This window comes from Salvia hispanica, chromosome 2 (genome assembly GCF_023119035.1).
Source record: "Salvia hispanica cultivar TCC Black 2014 chromosome 2, UniMelb_Shisp_WGS_1.0, whole genome shotgun sequence".
NCBI lineage: Eukaryota > Viridiplantae > Streptophyta > Magnoliopsida > Lamiales > Lamiaceae > Salvia > Salvia hispanica.
In genome coordinates this window covers 39,854,675-39,866,684 of record NC_062966.1, presented here as the reverse complement: position 1 = coordinate 39,866,684, position 12,010 = coordinate 39,854,675, and the positions used below count along the sequence as shown (strand labels likewise).

Sequence of the window (12,010 nt, the reverse complement as noted above, 5' to 3'; positions counted from 1 at the left end):
CCATACTCTTTCATGGCTGTGCAGTGCGTTTAACTGGGGGGAGCCGCTTCCCCGGCCTTTCATCCTCGATTTTCATCCAGTGACTCACCGAACCCGCATGGTTTGAATCTCCTACTCGTTAATATGGTCTTGCAAGTATGCATTAAATTCGAAAAAATAATCAGTGATTGTGTGTTGCCCAAGCAGCCTCTACCACCTGCATGGGTTGCGGTATATGGCGACCGGTTACCAATATTCTGTCGCCTTGCCCTGCCAAACGAAGCACCGTGGTCTGTAGACCTCGGTGTGCATGCAGGAACATGGAGTTTTGAGAGGGGATGGGTGGCTTTCGCTCTGCATGGCGGTTATGTGGGGGGCGACCAACTCATGTTCGCTTACCACGGCGCTGGGGCCTTCGTTGTCACCGTCCTCGACATGAGACCTGATGTTCCAGTAGGCAATGAACTGGGTATGTTGTTCTTTGTTGTGTGGGAACATCGATGTACGAGGCACATAGCACATTGGTTAAACTAACACTTTGTTATTTGTTTACCTAGCCGAGGGTGCCGAGGATGATATGTTGCCGGACGTTGACCATATCTTTGCAGAGTTGGAAGTAGCTGCAGCAGAGATTGGGGCACCGAACAATGCACCTGTGGTTGCCATGGAGGCTGAAGTGCAACCGGACGTTCCAACAGACAATGTGGATGTGGTGGACCATGCAGCACCAGGGGATGGCGTCGTTCACGCGGGGAACAATTGATATGTTGCCGGATGATGAGTGTATGTGGTGTGTGTTGTGTAACCGGCTATTAGATTGATGTTAGTACTTGTTTGTTTTCTTAAGTAATCCTTGTTAGTTTTTGGTTGTCGAACACTTGTGGAGTTCGACTGTTTTCGCTAGTTGGTGTTATCATAGTGCCGGTTGCGTAGTGTGTTATAATTGTGTGTAAAATGGGATATCTAATCGTGATTGTCGACAATTCATATCCAACAACAATTTTAACACAACGGAAAACGGTTGCGTACATTGAAAATACGAGTCTCATCCACAAATAACATACATACCACAAACATCAATCGGGTATGCTTAAACTACAAACCTCTCCGAAATTAATTGTCCACTGTCTTCATCAGTCTAACAAACCACACAAAAAAATAAACATAAAACCATAGGTAGAGGCATATCCATAACAGTCCAAGGTCTGGTGTACAACAATTACTGATGCTGCCACATATAGTCGGCTAGATCTTGTCGTTTCTGGTTCCACTCGGGAGTTGATTCGATGGTGTCCACATACTGCACATCTGGTTGGTTATACCCTTCATCCGGCTGACTCCCCAATCCATCAAACTCTGCTGCTGCCTGGCCTCCTTCAACAGCTACATCCATTTCGAGCTCAATCGGGTCCTCACTCATCTCCCCCCGTATGTAGTTGTGTAGTAGGAAACAGGACATGATTAGTGTGTATTAAAATATTTGGATATATTAGTAGAATTCCCTAGAATGTTAGGAAAATATCTAGATTTTTAAGATATAAAATATTATAGATTCTAGTAGAGAATTCTAGAATATGGAGTGAATGCCTATAAATAGGGGAGAGTTGTAACATTTTGTACAAGTTGAGATCTTGAGAAGTTTGAGAAATAAAAGTGTGTCTTACTTTCCCCACATCACAACCATCTCCTAAATTATTTCCTACATATTCCACACCATCCTTTGAAACAAAAAACCAAATAAATAAATTCAGTTTAACATACTCAATTTACCAAATTTACGAATTAATTTTGAGTCAACATCTATTTTCATGCAGACTAAAATAATGTTCCGAATACAGTACAATTTTGGATGATAAACAATTATTTCAAGAAACTCAGTACATCTTGATTTCGATAAACAATTATTTTGATAAAAACTAACTCAGGAAAAGAAAATCAAGATAAACAATTTATCTTGTAGAAAAACTTAAGTCATGAAACAAACTAACTCAATCCAGAAAAGAAAAGAAATAGAAAAACGCGTGATGGTGGTCGCAGTTACTTGGAGGGAGGGGGTGACGGAAATTTAGTGGCGGAGAACGGAGGTTGATGTGATCGGAGGTGGTGCGCCACGAGGGTGACGGCAATTTAGTCGCGGAAATGGAGTTCGATGCCGTCGCAGAGATGGTGAGCGGCGAGGTTTCGATGCCAATTTAGTGGCGGAGATGGGTTGATGCGATCGGAGGTGGCGGGAGTAGAGAATTGCTGATTAACTGTTTCTTGAATTCATATAGTATAATTTCAAGTCAAGTACATATTTATTCATTTTTTATACTTCTAACACATATTTTCTAAAATCGTATAGTATCAAAATCTGGTCTTTTTAAAGTCAAGTAAATATATTCTTGACTATATTTTTAATTTGTTGATATATCTTTATAATTTTATAATTATTTTTTGCAGTTAAGTGATTATAAATTAAAGACCCTATATTCATGCCTACTAAAGTTTTATCTTCTTAGATTTATAGTTGATGTTTCTTTATTAAGATAATTTTATTTTAATTGCATAAAATAAGATTGTAATACTTAATTTGAATACCCTAATAAATAATTGTCTATTGTATAAAATCCATAAAATCATTTTATTATTATTAACTATCTTAATCAATATTTTAACCTAACATCGTATATAGTTTATGTTTAACGAAAAATTGAAAAACAAAGTAGAACTTCATTTTATAGTCATTCATATGTTAAACTTATTGTGTGCGATGCTAGTATAATTTAATTTTATGTATATATCAATAAAAAAGATAAATTTCCCCATAAAATAAATAAATATAATTTATATTTTATATATCAATATATAAGAGTAGCAGTCTCGATTAAAATTGGTGGTGCAATAGTAATTATTTTAGTGCAATATGATAATCATTTTATGTATGGAAATTATAATTTTTTTTTTAGAACATCATATTATGCCATTATAATCTATACATTTCCATTTGGCAAGATATTATTAGCGAAGCATACCAAATAGAATTGTCATGTGGTGTACATGGGCCAGGGAATTTTTTCTCAGAGCTTGCTTTGCCTCCAATCTCCATGGTTTAAAGATTTCAATCTTTTTATCAAGTGGAAAACCACAAAATCTTTCCTTTTTTCTGTGTAGGCACACAAAAACGCTTCTTTTCCTGTAATCACTTTTGTATCTAAGTTTGAAGCTCAAGCTGCACCTGCTGGTAACTTTTTCTTGATTTTTTAAAATTTTTAGTAGCTGAGGTAGTAAAATGAGGAGCAGCTGAGATTATTTTTATTCAACCAATATTGATTGTTTATAGGGTTTAACTTGTTTTCTTGAATGGTTTGCTAGTTCACTGTGGAAGTAATTTGTTGAGTTCATGAATTCAATTTTACTTGAAAAGATTTGATTTTTTAAAGGTTAATCCAGGGCCATTGATAAAGCACTTGTCATCACTTGTGAAATGGACTAGGGTCTCATCCAAAACACCCCACCAATCAGGTATAGCCCACATAACTAATTTGTTTAGATATCTTTGTGTTTGAAATTGCAGTTTGTGGGATCCCATGATGGTGTAATAAGTGTCATGTTTATCTGCTTGTTTTGGTGATCATCAGCCTTGCTTTTGTTGCAGATGGTGGTAATGTGCTTCAGTTTGAGGATGGTACTTATCTTGTTGAGACAGTGGTTGAGGGGAAAGAGCTCGGGTTTGTGCCGCACTCCATCCGTGTTTCCCAGGATGGCGAGCTCTTCGCTGTGGATGCTGTCAATAGCAACATTGTCCGGATCACGCCTCCACTATCCCAATGTGAGCCTTTTCTTTCCTAATTAGAAAACTAGGCGTCGTTTGCAGTCTATCTAAGCGAAACTTCGGTTTTTTTTTTGTGTTGTTTACTCTCTCTCTGCCTTCTTCAACAAGGATTAGGTTCCTCACTTTTCTCCAAGATGGTGTGTTTTCTACATATTCTCACATTGAAAAAGGAAGTGTGTAATAGTTGTGTTGTTTATGTAACTGTAGAAAGGGTTTCCCCAATCTAAAATCAACGAAGCTGTATGGCTGTCGTTCGGACAACTCATCCGGGACCTTCCGAAAGTCGCGAAGAAAGCACTGAGTGGCGTTCTTGCTCACTCCATTCCCTCGAGTTTCACAAACAATATTCCAAGAAGAGGCCTTACGCCGCTGAAAGATTCTCTCGTGATGCCTGAAGACGAAACTGAACCCGCCCCACCTCCTAAACTGAGGACTCCGGCTCCTCTTTCCGAAACCAGACAGGTTAGTAAGAGGCCGGACGAAGCAAAACTCCATAAACTTAGATCGACCAGCACGAAAGATCCATCTCTGTCAACCAAGCTTTCACAGAGAGTGATCTTAAACACACAACAGTCAAAGAGACCACTTAAAACAGATATGCAGGGATTTCTCATGCAAGAAACACAGCAAAGGTGGCACACACGCACAGGAGACACCTCAAAGTGATCCCAGACTCAAGAATCAAGTCCAGAGGGAGTTCCTCCCTATCTGTCACGTGTACCCCGGCAAGAGGATTTCCCAGTTCACAATCACCCAATGTATGGGGGCGCAGTGGGTCACTCAAGGCGGTTAAGGCACACGGTGGATAGGTAATTCACTCAAGAACATAGAGTCAAGCTCTGAGATACACACTTTGAGATTTTTAAAGAGAAAACACTCAGAAAATAGCAACGGAAGCAAGAAAGCTGTAAAGAGCACCAAGAAGCATGAGAAGACAGACAAGAGCACAGAGGTCCTATAGCCACGGCCAGTGGCGGACGCAGAAATTTATCAAGGTAGGGGCTATATATTCAAATTTTGTATGGGGTAATAATTTCCTTATAGATCAGATCACTCGGGATTCGCTAATTACCGGGACATCTTTTTATTGATTGCGTTCTGAGATGGCTAATCTCAGAAGTTACAAGCCAAGTACAAAGCAATCTATTACAAGATTACAAGAAGACTGACTAAGCTTCTATTACAAGTCAGAACACTAATCAGAAACCCTAGCTAACATCAGATCCTTAACCGGATCTGGAATCCAAGTCTTTACTGATTGGGGAACCCTGCGCACTTAGAATACACAAGTCAGTAATAAAAGAAAGTGATCCTTCCGGATTAGATCCAAGCCTTTACTGATTGGGGAACCCTGCACACTTAGAATACACAAGTCAGTAACAAAAGAAAGTGATCCTTCCGGATCTAATCTGAAATAGCAACAAAGGTTCAGAAGATTTAGGATATGGCTCAGGTCGCACACACACGACTTCACAGGGCCAAGGACCTCCTCAATCTTCACCAACAAGTCTCAAGGGAGCACCGTGGAGTAACCAAACCCTAACCCTAGGGATACTCCAACTGCTACAACACAGAGACCACCTCTATCACAAGGATCTCACAACAATCTCAGAACTCTGCTTCGCAACACAAGAACCCTCGAAGAAACCTCCAATCACACAATAATCCAACAGAGAAGTTGGACTAAAATCTAGATCTGAGAAGGAACACTCAAGTACTCACTTCACTCAGAATCTATACCGATGAACCTCTCTAGAACCGAGAATCAACGGTGGAAACAGAAGATCGGAGAAGATAACCGGCGAACGGCGCCGGAATCTAGAGAGAGAGAAGAGAGAAAGCAAGAGCAGATCGCAAGAGAGAGAGATTGTTCTGGAATCGAATGAGAGAAAGCAAAGAGTCACAAGACTCATAACTAACACACCAACGAATCCAACGGCCCTCATCCATGATCCGAGTGAGGTATCCACGTGGTAGCCATCGGAGCATCCCTGATTAGGTATTGGGCCAAACCGCTATGGGTCACCAATAATCACTTGGGCCACATGAATTAAATCAGCGCAGCTGATTAACATTTTAAGTGGGACGGAGGGAGTATTTAACATTATCGAAGTTCACAAATAATTACTTTAATTAATTATGCAAATATTTTGAAACAATAAAAGAATATGAAGTGAAATAATTTAACGTTATCGAAGTTCACAAATAATTACTTTAATTAATTATGCAAATATTTTGAAACAATAAAAGAATATGAAGTGAAATAATTCAGCAATAAGTAATACTATTAAAAACAAATTTCGAATAGGACAATATTTGTAATACTAATAGTAAGGTACTCCTACTTAATAGAGTGTAGCATAACATTTGATGTGAGGTAAATAATAAAATATTAAAGGAGTAGATATCATATGGATAGAGTGAGAGATGAGAGAAACTGCATACACAATTCTTATATATTTTTATAAAAAAAGAGAAAAATGAGCTATTTTCAAAGGATAAATTTGTAATGATGCTAATTTATTTAAAATTAATTTAAAATTATGAATCATGGTTTTAAATATGAAATACCTAAAATATCTAATTATTTTAAATAATAAAATTATGAAGTCTGGTTTTAAATATGAAATACCTAAAATATCTAATTATATATATAATTTATGCACGCTTATCACTCCCCTTAATTTTTAATGATTTCAACACTTTTTAATGTTTTTGGATTTAGTCTCGGACAAAATTTTGATTAAGAAATGAGGGGTGGCGATTATTATTTAAGAAAAAAAAAAGTGGAGTCACTATTAAAACATTTTAAAAATTGATACTACTAGAGTGGAGTCACAATTTAATTTTAGGAAAATATTTTTATATTCTTCACTATCATATATAATCATTATATTTTTTATTATGTGACTCAGCAGGCTGTTTATAATTAAGTAATAAGAATGAAAATGATATGCTCTCAAATCAAACATTAATAATCTATGAAAATAAATACTAAACATAAGACAAAACAAATGAAATCAAGTCAAATCCAAAAAATAAACCAAAAAAAAATACAATTATGTAATAATAATATCAAGCATTTCCATACTCGTATCCGTCTTCGTAGACTACAAAGTCATAGCCTTCTTCGGCCATATCGTCTTCGTCGGCTATAACTAATAAATTAGGAGAATGCTCGACCTTACAGTTGAAAGTAAATGACAGTAAATGACATATACTCCATTAACACTGTCCAATTTCCATGACATCCCTCCATCACTTTGAGACATTTCATGTTGGGAAGTATATGAGGAATTTGCTTAGAGAAACCAACTTTGCTTTGGAGAATCTATCAATCAATTTCAAACAACCATTACCATACATATCTAGACAAACAAAATTTAGTTTACTATAATAGCGACTATACTTTGATCATCTCCCATGTATAAAAAAGCAACATATTAGTACTCCCTCCGTCCCATGTTACTTGCACTGTTACTTTTCGGCTCGTCACAAACTCCTTACACTATTTATAGTTCAAGTTAGAAGTAATGCATTTAATTAATACGTTAGATTAAGTTAAGAGGTCCTTTATTAAGTGATGTATCATTACACTTAAAATTCTAATTTAATTATACTAAAAAATCAATCCCAAATTTACGGCCTAAAATGAACAGTGCGAGTAATACGGGACGGAGGGAGTATTAGTGTATTAGTATGAGGAGATAGAGAAACGTGAGTACCTTGATGGTGTCCAACGTTAGTGAAACGGTGGTTGCATTCCGTAATTGGTGAAGCATAGCAAGAAAGTTGGTGTGGTTTTGATCGCGACAGTATCTACTCTTATGAATGTCTAAATAGACGTGTTCCAACACTGGGAGATCCGCATCCGCACACTCCCAAGCGTCCGAAGACTTGTACGTAAGGGAGGTAAGCAACGGAGCATGAATCCGTTCAACGGCAATGCGGCCGTAGAGTTTAAGAAGTCTAAGCTTTGGAGCATTTATAACAAGAGGGACAAGAACCAAATACTTGAGGAGAGTAAGCTTCTCCAATTCGGGGAGGTCGAGCTCCTTGTGGTTGACAATGAAATCTCTGAGGTCGAGCTCCTTGAGCGTCTTGCAGGCAAAGATCTCCGCGGGCAGCCACGTCTGTCTCAAGTCGTGGCAGTGGAGGTGGAGGGATCGGACGCCGTGATGGATGGCGTAGCGGGCGCAATCCTCCACGAATGAACTCTCAACTCCGCCGTCTAGGTGAGAATTGATGCCTAATGAGAGGTCCAAGACGTGGGCAGCGGCTGAGGCATTGTTGCTGCGGAATGAGAGGTGGAAGGCGCGGACAGCGGCTGAGGCATCGCGGCGAGAGAGAAATCGGGAGACGCGGTGGCAGTGAGAGAGCACTTGGGATCTGTTGTGCTCACAGGGGGAGAGGTAGCTGTCTTTGGGGAGGCTGAAGTGGAAGCGGAGGGCGGGGAGGGAACGCCACAGCTTTTTCCATCGCTCGGAGAGAATAGCCGTCTCCACAGCCTGAAATATGCCGATCTTGTCGAGGATGAGATGAAGAATATCATCAGGGAGTTGGCTCAATCGGTCTTCCGCCATTGAGATAGGCTGGAGCTCTATATGTAACACAATATAAATATGGAAAATTATGGAGTATTATAAAGATGTTTAAAGTCAGAGCTCAATATGTAACACAATATAAATATAGAAAATTATGGAGTACTATAAACAAGCATATAAATTATTATTTTTCCCAAAATTTGCTACACTTTGACCCGACACGGGTTTTAAGAAATGTAATGGAAAGTGAGTTGAAAAAGTTGGTGGGATGTGAGTCCTACTTTTAAAGTATTAGTTTTATAATAAAATGTGAGTATGAATGGGTTAGTGGAATATGGGGTCTCACTACTAAAAATGGTAAAAGTGAAGTTAGGACAAATAATGTGGGACTACTCGGGTCGAATTATCTTGAATGAGAGGGAGTATATTTTTATTTTTCTATCATTTTAAACATACGTTAATATGTGTTCTTAACAATTATATTTTTATTTTTCTAAAATAATTAAAAATATTAATTAAAATAGTTAATTTTGGTCAGAACCTGATTAAATGACATTGACCGTCTATTGTACACGGTTCTGTTAATTGAGATAGGAACTGTGAATGAATTACCTTGTTGATTGAGAGAGATTTGCACGTTCTCAAATTCTTTGGCTTGAAAGCTTGTTGTAAATTTTGCGCGATGGAAGAATGATATTGAAAACCGTGTAGTTTAGGAGGTGATTCTGAGATTAATTGTGACACAGAGTAAGCTTTATATAGGCATTGCAGAAACTGATGCAGTTCTAGAAGACAAGTCTTTTAGGCTAAGAAAAGTATATTTTTGGTTTTATTTATTTCCTAGTTAATAGAATTAGGAGATGGAAAAAATATTAGTTATTTTTGCTTATTATCTTTTTAGTTATTTTCTTTCCATAAGCTTAGGATTTCATAGTTATTTTCTTTCTATAAGTTTAGGATTCTCTTTGCCTATATATACAGGCTTCATTGTTGATCTTCAAAGACAGATTTTGATTATGTATTTTGACATTGAGTTTTATACTCTCAAGTTCTCAATTTAGTTGAGTTCTTTGTTATCCATCAGTTAATCAATCTCATACGTTTCTACGTTCATTTGCATCATTTGGTATCACGATCCAGGTTGATTATCAATGGCTGAACGTAGATATGGCGGCAGACGTGGCGATGCTCGTAGTGGCGGTCGTGGTGGGGGACGTGGAGATCACCCAAACGAAGAGGCTGCACGAAACTACGCGACCTGATTATAGAGAGTTGTAGATGGTTGGAGAATTTGGAGATGAAATCGAAAATACATACAAGGTAGAAGGAGAAATTACAAAGAATGAGAAGATTGAAGAAGATAGTGGCAATGGGATTGTGACAAAAATTAGGTTTAATGGCATGGGCTAATTAGATTTAGTAGTATAATATTATATAGTTAATTGGCATGGGCTAATACATATGGAGAACCGTTCTGCTGGGCCGGTGAGCGGCTTGCTCCACGTAGGATAGTTTACTTAATACTCCACTATATAATTTTATTCAATATTATATTTATATGCATAGATATATTTTCCATATTTCTCTCTTTCCATTTGTACTTTGTATCTCTCTCAAGAGTAGTGATTCAGAGACATTATGTCTCCATACCATAATATCTTTATGTTTTCTTGCTATAAAAATAATTTATATATGGACTAATACATCCTTATTTCAAATAAATAGAAATTAAATAAATAGTTATATAGTATAACCGTTTAGTTAATTGTGAAAGGAAAGTCAAATAAAAGCAAATTAACTATCTTAATTAATAGAGTAACTTTCAATAACTTTGGGAAATTATAATTAAGTCATTTATTAACTTTCTTCAAATTTATATAACATAAAAAAAGATCTGAATTGGCTTACCTTGAAATGGAGAATTTTATTTTATTCTATTCAGACACAATATAAAAGTTAATTTTTTCATTGAATTTATTCATCTAATAGTCAATAGCAACTAATTATTTTATTATTAAATAATTCTCAATATTTTAAATTATAAAAATGATTATATAAATATATTTAAATTTTTAGTGTTATTATCGAACAAAATAATCATAGTTATTTGATGTAATTATTTTATTATTTAATCACTTTTAAATTTTACGCACTCTTCTTTTGTACTATTATTATTAATCAATATTAAAATTTTCATCCACTAAATTTTAATGTTTTGTATATAATTAAATTATATATGAGTGCACACTACAATATTTCATTCAACTAACTGATTCTTGAATTGATAGCTTCATCGATTTAGTAACTAAAGTAGTTTCCAAAACATTGGTATTCACAAGAAAAAAATTGAGCTCATGAAACTGGCAACTGTCATCACGAGATATGGAAGATGACAGACAACTGCTCAATACCTTTTTCCTATCTTTTCAGTTTTAAATTTGCTTCTTGTGGACTGTATTTCCCAGTTGAGTTGTTCAAATCTTTAAAGATACAAACTCTTTGGATGTAGATGGATCATCATCACCGTCTCTCTTCGTCTTCAAAACTAACCGAGGCAAAAAAAACTCTGTTTTCATCTGCACCGTTCCATCGTTGCGAAGAATGGGATGTGCCGGATCCTCGCAGACGAAGGCAAAAGGTAAGAGAGAATCCGATCTTAGTATACTCTCTTCACTGCATAGTTTCCACCATTTGATGCTGGCACTGCCCTCGACAGGAGGCGTTAACCGGATAAAGAAACCGAGGTCGTGGAAACATCCACAGCCGATCACCGTAAGTCAGCTGATACAGCTGAGAGACGAGTTCTGGGATACTGCACCTCACTATGGTGGTAGGAAAGGTATTGTAATTTGTACATGTAGTCTTCTCTTTCGACGTCTCCCCCACTTTTCCGATGGTGTTTCTGTTCACCCCCTTCGTCTTTGAGGCAGAAACCTGGGATGCACTCAGAGCAGCAGCGGAAGCTGATCCAAAACATGCTCAGGTGATTGTGAAGAGTGCCGGAATCATACTGCAGAATCCTGATATGACAGTGTGTTTCGACGAAAGAGGTGACACAAACATTACATATTTCCTGTGTGTGTGAATGTTGTTACCTTCATCTGGATTCTGAACTTGCACTGTTGCAGGTGCAAGATATGAATTGCCTAAGTACGTTTTGAGCGAGCCCAAGAACCTGATTCGAAATTCTTGATAAGAGAAGGAGAGTTCACCATGTTTGATGTTGATCTTGGCCCGTCTGCTCAGCTGAAAACAGCCGCCCTCTTCGTCAACCCCAGAAATATCTGACTGTAATCGTTGGAACGAGAATCTGCAGATTTGCCATGAGAAATAGAGTGTATAGCATGTTGTTTGGTTTCTAAAGTTATCCAACGACAACTTTGACGATTACTATATGTTCTTATTTCACTATACAAAATGCAATGTTATCAAAAGAAAGAGGAGTGATTATCGTAATATGATAAAGAAACTCAAACACATTTCACATTAGTCTCGACGTGTACACAGAGTCAACCAACACTGGAATGGCTACCAGATATAGTGAAAATTAAGAGATCTGAACTCGTACTTACATGATTAAAAGATTTTACTAATAATCAATCGCATTTATCTTGTTGCATGGTGTGGCCGAATATAACAAGATGAGATGCATGGGAGTAAAGGTGAAGACTCA

At 37.2% G+C, this 12,010-nt stretch overlaps 2 protein-coding genes across 2 annotated transcripts; one reads left to right on the top strand and one right to left on the bottom strand.

The window, feature by feature from the left end:
- Positions 1-6,868: 6,868 nt before the first annotated feature.
- Positions 6,869-8,376, bottom strand: LOC125207066 (F-box/LRR-repeat protein At3g26922-like). Its single transcript, XM_048106269.1, has 2 exons — positions 7,519-8,376; positions 6,869-6,976 (listed from the first exon to the last, which is right to left on the bottom strand). The coding sequence occupies exons 1-2, from the start codon at positions 8,374-8,376 to the stop codon at positions 6,869-6,871; spliced, it is 966 nt and encodes a 321-aa protein (XP_047962226.1).
- Positions 8,377-10,695: 2,319 nt separating this feature from the next.
- LOC125205622 (ubiquitin domain-containing protein 1-like) lies at positions 10,696-11,700 on the top strand. The gene is made up of 4 exons (XM_048104668.1): positions 10,696-10,975; positions 11,054-11,176; positions 11,268-11,387; positions 11,466-11,700. Exons 1-4 carry the CDS (start codon positions 10,939-10,941, stop codon positions 11,528-11,530), a joined length of 345 nt encoding a protein of 114 aa, XP_047960625.1. The 5' UTR covers positions 10,696-10,938; the 3' UTR covers positions 11,531-11,700.
- The last annotated feature ends 310 nt before the right edge of the window (positions 11,701-12,010 follow it).